General features: G+C 48.4%; 1 protein-coding gene across 1 annotated transcript in view; it reads left to right on the top strand.

Annotated features, from left to right (window-relative positions):
• LOC309559710 (sodium/hydrogen exchanger 2-like) overlaps positions 1 to 12,614 on the top strand; it is a 136,643-nt gene that overhangs the window by 14,832 nt on the left and 109,197 nt on the right. The window contains exon 3 of the mRNA XM_082263119.1: positions 8,252 to 8,502. Coding sequence (XP_082119245.1) covers positions 8,252 to 8,502 — 251 coding nt within the window. The remainder of the gene's footprint in view (positions 1 to 8,251; positions 8,503 to 12,614) is intronic.

The following is a 12,614-nucleotide window of genomic DNA, read 5'->3' as shown; positions in this document are numbered from 1 at the left end:
GCTCTCAAATAAAGACTGCCTTTACAGCAAAAACAAAACTCACATCATGAAACACATCAGTACCGGGAAAAATAATCTTAATAAGACTCACACCACCACACCAGACATCAAACCTGCGAGGTCAAGAAACAAAACCACCCCCATTATGCATGCAGCCCTTCTTCAAAAATGAAGATATTAACCAACAAAAGCTAAGGGCTTGAAAGAAATAGCATAGGAAAAAAGCTTTCTACCCAGAGATGGACAGTTCACCAAAAGCAGGTCTGATATTCCTCCACGCCCTTATCCAGACCGCTCGAGGCTCCCTGCCCTTCTCAAGACCCCGAATCTTTCCAACCTCACCAAAAATATCGTACACCACCACCTCGACAGGGAGGACTTTCTTCCGCAGGGTAATCTGGCACCGTGCATTCCACGTGAAGTAACGGACAACTATACTAACTAGAAAAAGTGTATCCAAATCAAAATCCCAGCGAGTCGGGAATGCCCCGTACACCCACTCCGCATAACTCATGCGATAGAGAAAGGGGATGCCTAGAGCCCTCCCCACCCTTTTATACACCTCTATGTTAAAGGGACACTGGAGCAAAAAGTGGTCCATAGACTCCACTTTACCAACACACTCCGCTCTAGGACAATCCCGATCATCCACAGGGCGATGCTTCAGGTTCCCTCTCACATAGAGCCTTCCATGGAAAGCGAGCCAGGCTTGATCCCTAAACTTCAAAGGGATTCTTCCTAAGTTAATTAAACGCAACCCCTCCCTCATTACGGGGCCTGGGCAATCCCTTAAGGTCAGCAACACACTGAAAGCAGAGCCCAAAATCCTCTTCTCCAGAAGCTTTCTGGGGAGGGACTTGATATCCCCCACTGTCACCTGCCACTGCCTAAGTATTTTCAGACACGGGGCAACATAAGCCGGAAGCTTGCCATGTTGGACTCTCAGACTTTTCACTGGCCCGCCATCTTCCCAGCATCGCAGAAAAGGCCTAAACCAAGATTGAAAAATACCCACCCATCCCGGCGGGGTCTCTGCTAACATATTACCAAGATTATACTTTAAAAAAAGCAGAGAAAAGAAAACTATAGGGTTGACCATTCCTAGACCACCCTCCCGCCTGGACAGGTAAGTTACATTGCATTTGATCAGGTTCAGCCTATTTCCCCATAACAGTTGGAAAAAGCAGCTGTACACCCTTGCATAGAGAGATTCCGGCAAGATACAGACAAAGCTGACATATAAAAAGATTGGGATCAGGTAAGTTTTAATCAAGTCAACCCTTTCCCTCAAGGAAAGTTTCCATTTCTTCCAGCTTGCCACCTTGGCATTGGCATTCAACAACCTGCTTTCCCAATTTCGATGACCATAGTCACCAGGACCAAATTTGATGCCCAACACTTTAATTTCCTGCTGGGGCTCTGGGAAGGCATCCGGAAGTTCGAAGCTTTCACCCTCCTCACCCATCCAGAAAACTTCACTCTTTTCATGATTGATTTTAGAGCCAGAAGCCTCAGTGTACTGCTCTATCACAGAGACCACCTCCTGCGCCTCCTCCATCCCAGAGATAATAACAGACACATCATCGGCATAGGCCACGACCTTCAAAGGCGGCACACCAGCAATGCCTAAAGGCACCCCACACAACGATCCACTCTCTAACCTTCTTATGAAGGGGTCGATTGCGAATACATATAGCAGGGGGCTCAAAGGACACCCCTGGCGCACACCAGAGCCAACCTCAAAAGGCCGTCCAACCCAACCATTAACAAGTGGGAAGCTCTCAGCCCCTTTATATAATGTTTTCAGCCAATCAATAAACCTCCCCTGCAGGCCGTATCTACCAAGTAGCAAATACAGGTACTCATGATTGACTCGATCAAAAGCCTTCGCCTGATCCAATGCCAGCAAGTACTTTCTCCATCCAGCAGCCCTGCATCGCTCCAAAGCCTCCCGGACAGTTAAAATTGCTGAAAAGGTACTTCTGCCCTGGACCGAGCAGTGCTGATGATTGGACAACAAATCGCCTGCTACTGACGACAAGCGCCAAAAAAAAATCTTCGCCAAGATCTTTCTATCAACATTGAGAAGACTGATGGGGCGCCAGTTCTCAATTATTGAGGGGTCTTTACCTTTTGACAGAAGAATCACAGCAGATTGCCTCATGGAGGGAGGGAGAGAACCCTCTTCAAAACAGCTGTTATAAACCTCCGCTAAAAAGGGAGCCAGAATGGACTTAAAACACTTGTAAAATTCAGCTGTCAACCCATCTGGCCCAGGCGACTTTTTGGTAGCCAGCTTCTCTATAGCACGAACTACCTCATCCGCTGAAATTGGTTCTGTCAAATCCATCAAAGGCAATGTATCATTTCCCAATCCTGGAGTAGAATCCAGAAAGCTTTCCATCCTGTCCCGATTAAGGTCCTTTCTTCCCAGAAGGTCTGCGTAATATGACCTGAAGATCTCCAGGATCCCTGATCTGGACTTCACCAGGGAACCCGTACTATCCCTCAGACCTATGACCGTCTTAACTGCTATGCCTTGCTTACAGTTCTGGTAAGGATCAGGCGAGTGATATTTCCCATAATCTCTCTCCAGAACCAAGGAGGCATGCCGGTCGTATTGACACTTCCTAAGAAGAAGCTTTACCTCCGAGATCTCCCCTGGATCTCCTCCATACGAGACAAGACGATCAAGCTTCCTCCGCAAATGCTGGTAGGCAATATACATACCAAGCTGCATCTTCTTACTTATGGCCTTGAAAAGTCCAATCGCCCTTTGTTTCACAAGCTCCCACCACTCTGACTTACTGCTGCAAAAGTCCAGAATTGAAACCTGTGCCTGAAAAAAATCCTCAAAGGATTGTCTTACCTCTACATCTTCCAGGAGAGCCGAATTCAGTTTCCAGGTACCCCTTCCCCTGGGTGGAGTGTCCGAGGCATTCAGAGTCACAGACAGCATACAGTGGTCAGAGAACTCCACCGCCCTCAACTCAGGAGCCGAGAAAGCAGAGTTCTCCTTTAAAAAAAAAACCTATCTATCCTACTCTGACTATTCCCTCTCTGAAACGTGAATCCCGTGCTGCCAGGGCAGTGCTTAATGTGCACATCTACCAGGCCTGCTTGTCTAACCATATCTCTAAGAAAAACGCTATCATAACCCAGCCTGTCTATGGAGACCCTCCTGTCTTCAGGCCTAATTATGGTGTTAAAGTCACCTCCAAAGACAACCTGCTGGGATGTAAAAAGGAAGGGCTTGATCTTTGTGAAGAGGCATTTCCTGTCCCATTTTGACTGCGGTCCATAGATATTGATGAGGCGCAGGTCCTGCCCCCTAACAGAGACGTCTAAGACCATGCATCTCCCCATTTCTACCTCAATTATCCGCCGGCACGTTACCATATCGGTTTTAAAAAGAACCGCAACTCCGCTGCAAGGCTCAGCCGCAAGAGACCAAAAGGAGGGACCGCATCTCCACTCCCTTTTTGCTAGATGGACATCGGCCAAAGTATTGAGCCAGGTCTCTTGCAAAAATAAAATCTCAGCATCAAACTCACTGAGCAAAAATAAGGCAATATCACGAGCTCTTGCAGATTTCACGCTGGCGACATTAATGGTCGCCACCTTTATCAGAGCGGGCACTGCCATCAGGATGATTGGGGTAGTCGTTTCTTAACCTCCACCACACTCTCATCACCCGAAGCAGCTCTCTTTACACTATGTGACTCCCCCTCATCCATAGATGATAAAGAAGTAGATAAATCGGATACTAACTCCTCCCCTGATAAAACCGAAAATGTGTTGCCAAGAGGAACCCCTCCTGGCTCTAACTGTAAGGAGGAAACGACTGCTTTACTGGTCTTCCTCTTCTTCTTTTTCTTCCTCTTTGTCCTCTCCCACCCCTCATCATCCGAATCCTCCACAACAGAGGGTGAGACATGGGACATGGACACCCCTCCCTCAACCCCATCGACCCCACCACCATCCAGCACCCCTGCACCCTCTTGGCCGCGTTTGCGGTGTCGAGAGACAGGGACTGGAGATGGAGTAGGCCGAGGGGGAAGATCCACTATACCCGCCCCCCCAGCAGCTTCCGCTAGTCTGGAGGATCTACGCACAGAAGATGTAGGAACAACAGGAGGGACAGACACAGGGACCACATCACTAGGGGAAACAGAATCTGACACAACAGACACAGGAGGGACAGACTCAGGGACCACATCACTAGGGGAAACAGAATCTGACACAACAGACACAGGAGGGGCAACAACAATTTCCTCTCTAACTTCAGCTGCTTCATCTTCTTTATCAAGCCTCTGCAGCTCAGTCTCCAATCCTGGCAGGTTATGCAGTGCCTCTGGGCACTGGCTATATGGATGACCCAGCTGCTGGCACAAATTGCACCGAATCTGGGTGCATTCTCTGGCCAAATGGCCTAAATCCTGGCACAGTGAGCACTTCTTGTGGGTGCAGGACGATGCAAAGTGGCCTTTATCACCACATTTATTACATACCTTAGGCTGACCTTGGTAGAAAATGGTCAGCCTATCCCTACCCAGAAAGGCTGAGCAGGGAAGGTGCTGAACTACATCGCCCAGCACCCCCAATTTTAGTGACACTGTCCAGGCCCCTGTCCATATCCCATGCTCATCAAGGACCTTCCGCAGTGGAGTGAGGACCTCGCCATATCGGCGTAGCCATACTAATAAATCAGCCTCTGGTATGGATTCGTTACGCACCAAGATGGTCACCGACTTTATCAGAGGCTGTCTTGAGATCACCTTTGGCACCAAACCACTCCACTGCTGAAGGCCCTTGCACCTCCTATATCTCTCCCAAAAGAGATCCAAACTCTCAGGTTTTACAAACGATAAATCAAATTCATAACTTCCCACCGGGCAAATCAAAGCAAAAATGTCACAGGCTTTAAACCCCATTTCCAAGACCAACTCGGCCACTCTCCCCCTTACTGGCGGCGTTCCATCGCCCTCCCACCGCAACTGTACCACATTCCTCCTCCTATACCCACTAACCAACCCCCCAACAAACCTCCTTGAATTGCGATTATTAACCGAAACCCCACCACCCACCCTGGTGTGACTCCCCAAAACTGAAGCATAGCTTCCAACATTCCTCCCAGCAGAAAATCCATCAGTTTGTTTTGAAACATCCGACACAGACATAACAGATAACGATTGTACAGATCCGGGATTGATCTGTACAACCGATAAATCTTTCCTCTGCTGAGCAGGAGGAGAAATGTCATTTCTATTTTTCCCAGCAATATTATCCCCTTCACCACCACCCACCACATTCATTGCTTTATGATTATTGTCATTTTTAATACTTGCTGGGATATTTGTTGTCTTCACAGCAGAATCCATAGTTGGTGCTGCACTGGTAAGAGATTCAGCTGTCATCTTCTCTTCCACTGGGACAGGGTTTTCAGCTGTGGAAATGGAATTCTGTTCTAGCACAGCAGCAGGTGAAACACTGCAGGTAACTTCCATGGCTGCTTCCATTCCAAACACAGCAGCATGCTGATCCCCTCCCCCACCAGCAAACAGCTGGTCAATCAGCCCTGAAACACTGGGAAGCTCTGGTGAAAGTGAAACAGACTCCTTGGAGCTGGCAGCCATTTTGCTTTCAGAGGGACTACTGGTCTCAGCCAGACCAGCAAAATCCATGTCTGGGGTGTTAGATGCAGGTCCATCCACATTCACCTGATGGTCCGGGGATTTCACGGTCAGGGATTTTCCCTGCATGTCTGTACTGGTTGTGTTCACAGCAGAATCTCCAATAGGTAGCTGTAGGCAAAGCTCCTTCTCACCTGGGACACCATCCACTACAGCAGGTGGGGCAGACATGTTGGATGGCAGCATGGTATACTGGGATTTCTCCACCAGTACTGGCTTTGCTGGTTTGTATCTCCTCTGCCCATCCACAGGGATTTCTGATGGATCATCAGTGAATGCAAACTTATCTGCTCTCAGGGGGGACTCCATCTCCTGGATAAATGTCAGGGATCCATGCCCACTCTCAACCCCCTGGCTGGTTGCCGCTGGCGATTCCCAGTTCTGGCATGGGGGGAGAGGTGCAGAGGCAGATGGAGCCTGGTCATCCATTAACTGAGGCTGCTGATCCACAGAGCTTGCTGATGTTTGGCTGGCAAATCTCCTCTCATTATCAAATTTTTCTTTAAACACTCCGCTTCTATCTTTCAACTTTTCCAACAATAAAGATTGTTTCTTTACCTTATCTTCCAGATCCTGTAACTCAGGCTTCATGGCTGTGCGATTTTTACTCCAGGCCTGGCAGTATTTGGCTCTGAAGGATTTATGTTCAGCCTTCAAAACTTTAAGTTTTTCTTCAGCTCTCCCAATCGCCCTAAAACGATTGATAACCTTCTGGCTGAAGACATCCGCATTCTCACCAGGGCCTGGACCCACAGACAGGTCCTCCACCTCCTCCTCACTAGGCCCCGTGTCATCAGGGGGATCCCTCCCAGGGCCTCCCCCAGGATCAGGCATTGTTCCTGGGCCAAGCTAGCAAGCAAGGCCCAGGCTTGAAAAGGGCTGGTTCTCTGAGAGAGCTCTTTGGGTGTGTCCTCCTCCTTCTTCCCACTGACCACCAATGTAAGGAACATTCTTCCCACTGACCACCAATGTAAGGAACATTCTTCCCACTGACCACCAATGTAAGGAGCATTCTTCCCACTGACCACCAATGTAAGGAACATTCTTCCCACTGACCCCCAATGTAAGGGACATTCTTCACACTGACCACCAATGTAAGGCGCATTTTTCCCACCCTTTTTTTAAACAGAGGTTTTGCCTTTTTTTTTTTTTTTTTTTAGCAAAAAAGAAAAACCCAGTGGGGATTAACCACTTCTGGACCGGAAGGATTTACCCCCTTAATGACCAGGCCATTTTTTTTTGCGATACGGCACTGCGTTACTTTAGCTGACAATTTATGTCCTTTTTTTGCCCACAAATAGAGATTTCTTTTGGTGGTATTTGATCACCTGTGTGATTTTTTTATTTTTTTGTTATAAACAAAAACAAGAGCGACAATTCTGAAAAAAAAAAAACAATATTTTTTACTTTCTGCTATATAACATTCCCAATAAAAAAAAATTAAAAATCAAATTTTTTCATCATTTTAGGCCAACTTTTATTCTGCTACATCTTTTTGGTAAAAAAAAAAAAAAAATCCCATAAGAGTATATTGATTGGTTTGCGCAAAAGTTATCGTGTCTTCAAACTAGGGGAAAGATTTATGTAATTTTTATTTATTTATTTATTTTTATTAGTAATGGCGGCGATCAGCATTTTTTACCGGGACTGCGACATTGCGGGGGACAGATCGGACACCTAACTGACATTTTTGACACTTTTGGGGGGGGGGGGGGGACCAGTGACATTACTACAGTAATCAGTGCTAAAAATAATTCACTGTACTCTTGACACTGGCAGGGAAGGGGTTAACACCGGGGGTGATCAAAGGGTTAAATATGCTCATAGGGGGTGCTTTATAACTGTGTGGGGGATGGACTTGCTGAATGAACACAGAGACCTGTGTTCCTAAATAAGAGGATCCCTGTGTTCATTACTGACAGAACAGCGGTGTGCTGTGTTTACAGACCGCCGTTTTGTCTCCACGGGGAGCGATTGCAAGTGCCCGTTGGCAATCACGGGCGCCGGGCCCACAAATTGTCTACCCCTGTAAAGCATGGGGACGCGTGTGCACCCCCCCACTAGCGGTCCCGCAAAGCGACATACAGGTACGTTGTTTCGTGGGACAGAGCTGACCTGCCGCAATATATGTACAGCGGCTGGCTGGCAAGTGGTTAATAAAGTTAAACCAAGAGATATCAATTATTATTTACCACCAAACTAATCCCCAATCTATCGTAAAACAAAAAACATGGTAGTGTATGTACGGCGGCTGGTCGTCAAGTGATTATATACCACCAAAAGCTCTATTTGTGAGAACAAAATGATAAAAATGTTATATGGGTACAGTGTTGCATGACCGCGCAATTGTCATTCAAAGTGTGACAGCACTGAAAGCTGAAAATGTGGCTGGGCAGGAAGGGGGGTGAAAGTGTTCGGTAAAAAAGGGGTTACATTTTGATGGGGTTATTTACAATGTTTCCTTCCCTGTAATATAATACAATAACATAATATGATATAATGTAACACAATGTAATATAATGTATGATAAATATAATGACAGGACATCTTCCCGGCAGGCTCTATATAAGCTGTGTGAAGCGTTCAGTAAAATGTCGGAGATTCGGCCATCGGACATCTTCGCCGGCGTTGGGACGATCTTCCTGGTGGGGATTGGAGGAGTTCTGATTGGACTCGTATTTGGCTTTGTGGCGGCGCTGACAACAAAATTCACAGAGCACATCCGCGTCATCGAGCCGCTGTTCGTCTTCCTGTACAGTTACCTGGCGTACCTGACCGCCGAGATCTTCCATCTTTCCGGCATCATGGCGTAAGTGAGATCCCCAATTACATCTGTGAAAGAGCACCTGTCACCTCCAGCACTTTATATCTGCAGGTGTGTAATAATATGAGTGAGCGCTCCAAAAAAACAAAAAAAGCAGATAGCCCAAAGTAAGGTAATCAGCCAACCTTATATACAGATATAAAAAGTGACAGTGCAGCGTGGGAAATTCTACATACAGATAATAACATGCATAAATGCTGGAATCCCTTTCCCTGTACCTGTCCCTTTCCCTTTCCTTGTCCCTATCCCTGTACCTGTCCCTTTCCCTGTACTTGTCCCTTTCCCTGTACCTGTCCCTTTCCCTTTCCTTGTCCCTATCCCTGTACCTGTCCCTGTCCCTTTCCCTGTACTTGTCCCTTTCCCTGTACCTGTCCCTTTCCCTTTCCTTGTCCCTATCCCTGTACCTGTCCCTGTCCCTTTCCCTGTACCTGTCCCTTTCCCTGTACCTGTCCCTGTCCCTTTCCCTGTACCTGTCCCTTTCCCTGTACCTGTCCCTTTCCCTGTACTTGTCCCTTTCCCTGTACTTGTCCCTTTCCTTGTCCCTATCCCTGTACCTGTCCCTTTCCTTGTCCCTTTCCTTGTCCCTATCCCTGTACCTGTCCCTGCACCTGTCCCTGTCCCTTTCCCTGTCTCTGTCCCTGTACCTGTCCCTCAAGCCTGTACCTGTCCCTGTCCCTTTCCCTGTATCTGTCCCTTTCCCTGTACCTGTCCCTTTCCCTGTATCTGTCCCTTTCCCTGTCCCTGTACCTGTCCCTTTCCCTGTACCTTTCCCTTTTCCTTTCCTTGTCCCTATCCCTGTACCTGTCCCTGCACCTGTCCCTGTCCCTGTACCTGTCCCTATCCCTTTCCCTGTACCTGTCCCTGAAACCTGTCCCTGTCCCTTTCCCTGTACCTGTCCCTTTCCCTGTACCTGTCCCTGAAACTTGTACCTGGCCCTGTCCCTTTCCCTGTACCTGTCCCTGTACCTGTCCCTGTACCTGTCCCTTTCCCTGTACCTGTACATGTACCTGTCCCTTTCCCTGTCCCTTTTCTTTTTCCCTTTACCTATCCCTTTCCCTGTACCTGTCCCTGACCCTGTACCTGTCCCTTTCCTTGTCCCTATACCTGTCCCTATCCTTGTACCTGTCCCTTTCCCTGCCCCTGTCCCTTTCCCTGTCCCTGTACCTGTATCTGTACCTATCCTTGTACCTGTCCCTTTCCCTGTCCCTGTACCTGTCCCTTTCCCTGCCCCTGTCCCTGTACCCGTCCCTGTCCCTATCCCTCTACGTGTCCCTGTCCCTGAACCTGTCCCTATCCTTGTACCTGTCCCTGTACCTGTCCCTATCCCTCTACATGTCCCTATCCCTCTACCTGTATCTGTCCCTGAACCTGTCCCTATCTTTGTACCTGTCCCTTTACCTGTCCCTGTACCTGTTCCTGTACCTGTCCCTGTATCTGTCCCTGTACGTCGGCTCAGAGAAGTGGTTGTAGCGGGAAGATCTGCAGCTGCAGGCACCGGTACCATTTTTTAGAGCCGGCAGTCGGCTTTCAGAAGATAACAGCCGATGCGGCTCGGGAGCCGCTCAGCCGTTATCCCAGTGAGTGGGACCAGACGCCCCCCTCCCGCCACCTTCCACGGCTCTGCCCGGGTCTCCTGTCCCACCAGGAGACCCGAGCAACCGGCCAGCGCGTCCGACGGCTGGTTGGAGCCCCGAACAAAACTGTATTGGGCTTTGATCGGGTCTACGATGTATTAACTCGGAAGCGGCGTCATCGCATCACTTCCAGTTTACTCGGCTGCTAATGGCGCCAAATTTAAAAAATTGTCAGAATTCAAAAATGCAGATTTTGGCATTTTGAATACATTGAAGTGTAGTGGAGGGGTTTGGTGTCTTTTAGACCCCCGATCCCTCCATAAAGAGGATCTGTCACTCCTATTACTGTCACATTCCCCCGATCCCTCCATAAAGAGGACCTGTCACTGCCTATTACTGTCACATTCCCCCCGATCCCTCCATAAAGAGTACCTGTCACTCCTATTACTGTCACATTCCCCCGATCCCTCCATAAAGAGTACCTGTCACTCCTATTACTGTCACATTCCCCCCCGATCCCTCCATAAAGAGGACCTGTCACTGCCTATTACTGTCACATTCCCCCGATCCCTCCATAAAGAGTACCTGTCACTCCTATTACTGTCACATTCCCCCGATCCCTCCATAAAGAGGACCTGTCACTGCCTATTACTGTCACATTCCCCCGATCCCTCCATAAAGAGGACCTGTCACTGCCTATTACTGTCACATTCCCCCCGATCCCTCCATAAAGAGTACCTGTCACTCCTATTACTGTCACATTCCCCCCGATCCCTCCATAAAGAGTACCTGTCACTGCCTATTACTGTCACATTCCCCCCGATCCCTCCATAAAGAGTACCTGTCACTCCTATTACTGTCACATTCCCCCCCGATCCCTCCATAAAGAGTACCTGTCACTTCTATTACTGTCACATTCCTCCCGATCCCTCCATAAAGAGTACCTGTCACTCCTATTACTGTCACATTCCCCCGATCCCTCCATAAAGAGTACCTGTCACTGCTATTACTGTCACATTCCCCCCGATCCCTCCATAAAGAGTACCTGTCACTGCCTATTACTGTCACATTCCCCCGATCCCTCCATAAAGAGTACCTGTCACTGCTATTACTGTCACATTCCTCCCGATCCCTCCATAAAGAGTACCTGTCACTCCTATTACTGTCACATTCCCCCCGATCCCTCCATAAAGAGTACCTGTCACTCCTATTACTGTCACATTCCCCCCCGATCCCTCCATAAAGAGTACCTGTCACTGCCTATTACTGTCACATTCCCCCCCGATCTCTCCATAAAGAGTACCTGTCACTGCTATTACTGTCACATTCCCCCCCGATCCCTCCATAAAGAGTACCTGTCACTGCCTATTACTGTCACATTCCCCCCCGATCCCTCCATAAAGAGTACCTGTCACTCCTATTACTGTCACATTCCCCCCGATCCCTCCATAAAGAGTACCTGTCACTGCCTATTACTGTCACATTCCCCCGATCCCTCCATAAAGAGTACCTGTCACTCCTATTACTGTCACATTCCCCCGATCCCTCCATAAAGAGGACCTGTCACTGCCTATTACTGTCACATTCCCCCGATCCCTCCATAAAGAGGACCTGTCACTGCCTATTACTGTCACATTCCCCCCGATCCCTCCATAAAGAGTACCTGTCACTCCTATTACTGTCACATTCCCCCCCGATCCCTCCATAAAGAGTACCTGTCACTCCTATTACTGTCACATTCCCCCGATCCCTCCATAAAGAGTACCTGTCACTGCCTATTACTGTCACATTCCCCCCCGATCTCTCCATAAAGAGTACCTGTCACTCCTATTACTGTCACATTCCCCCGATCCCTCCATAAAGAGTACCTGTCACTGCTATTACTGTCACATTCCCCCCGATCCCTCCATAAAGAGTACCTGTCACTGCCTATTACTGTCACATTCCCCCGATCCCTCCATAAAGAGTACCTGTCACTGCTATTACTGTCACATTCCTCCCGATCCCTCCATAAAGAGTACCTGTCACTCCTATTACTGTCACATTCCCCCCGATCCCTCCATAAAGAGGACCTGTCACTGCCTATTACTGTCACATTCCCCCCGATCCCTCCATAAAGAGTACCTGTCACTCCTATTACTGTCACATTCCCCCCCGATCCCTCCATAAAGAGTACCTGTCACTCCTATTACTGTCACATTCCCCCGATCCCTCCATAAAGAGTACCTGTCACTGCCTATTACTGTCACATTCCCCCCCGATCTCTCCATAAAGAGTACCTGTCACTGCTATTACTGTCACATTCCCCCCCGATCCCTCCATAAAGAGTACCTGTCACTGCCTATTACTGTCACATTCCCCCCCGATCCCTCCATAAAGAGTACCTGTCACTCCTATTACTGTCACATTCCCCCCGATCCCTCCATAAAGAGTACCTGTCACTGCCTATTACTGTCACATTCCCCCCCGATCACTCCATAAAGAGTACCTGTCACTCCTATTACTGTCACATTCCCCCCAGAT

The sequence above is a fragment of the Pelophylax lessonae genome (genome assembly GCF_965119305.1).
Source record: "Pelophylax lessonae genome assembly, chromosome: 7".
In the NCBI taxonomy this organism is placed as follows: Eukaryota; Metazoa; Chordata; class Amphibia; order Anura; family Ranidae; genus Pelophylax; species Pelophylax lessonae.
Note: the sequence above shows the minus strand (reverse complement) of the source record. Positions and strands in the feature narration are given on the sequence as shown.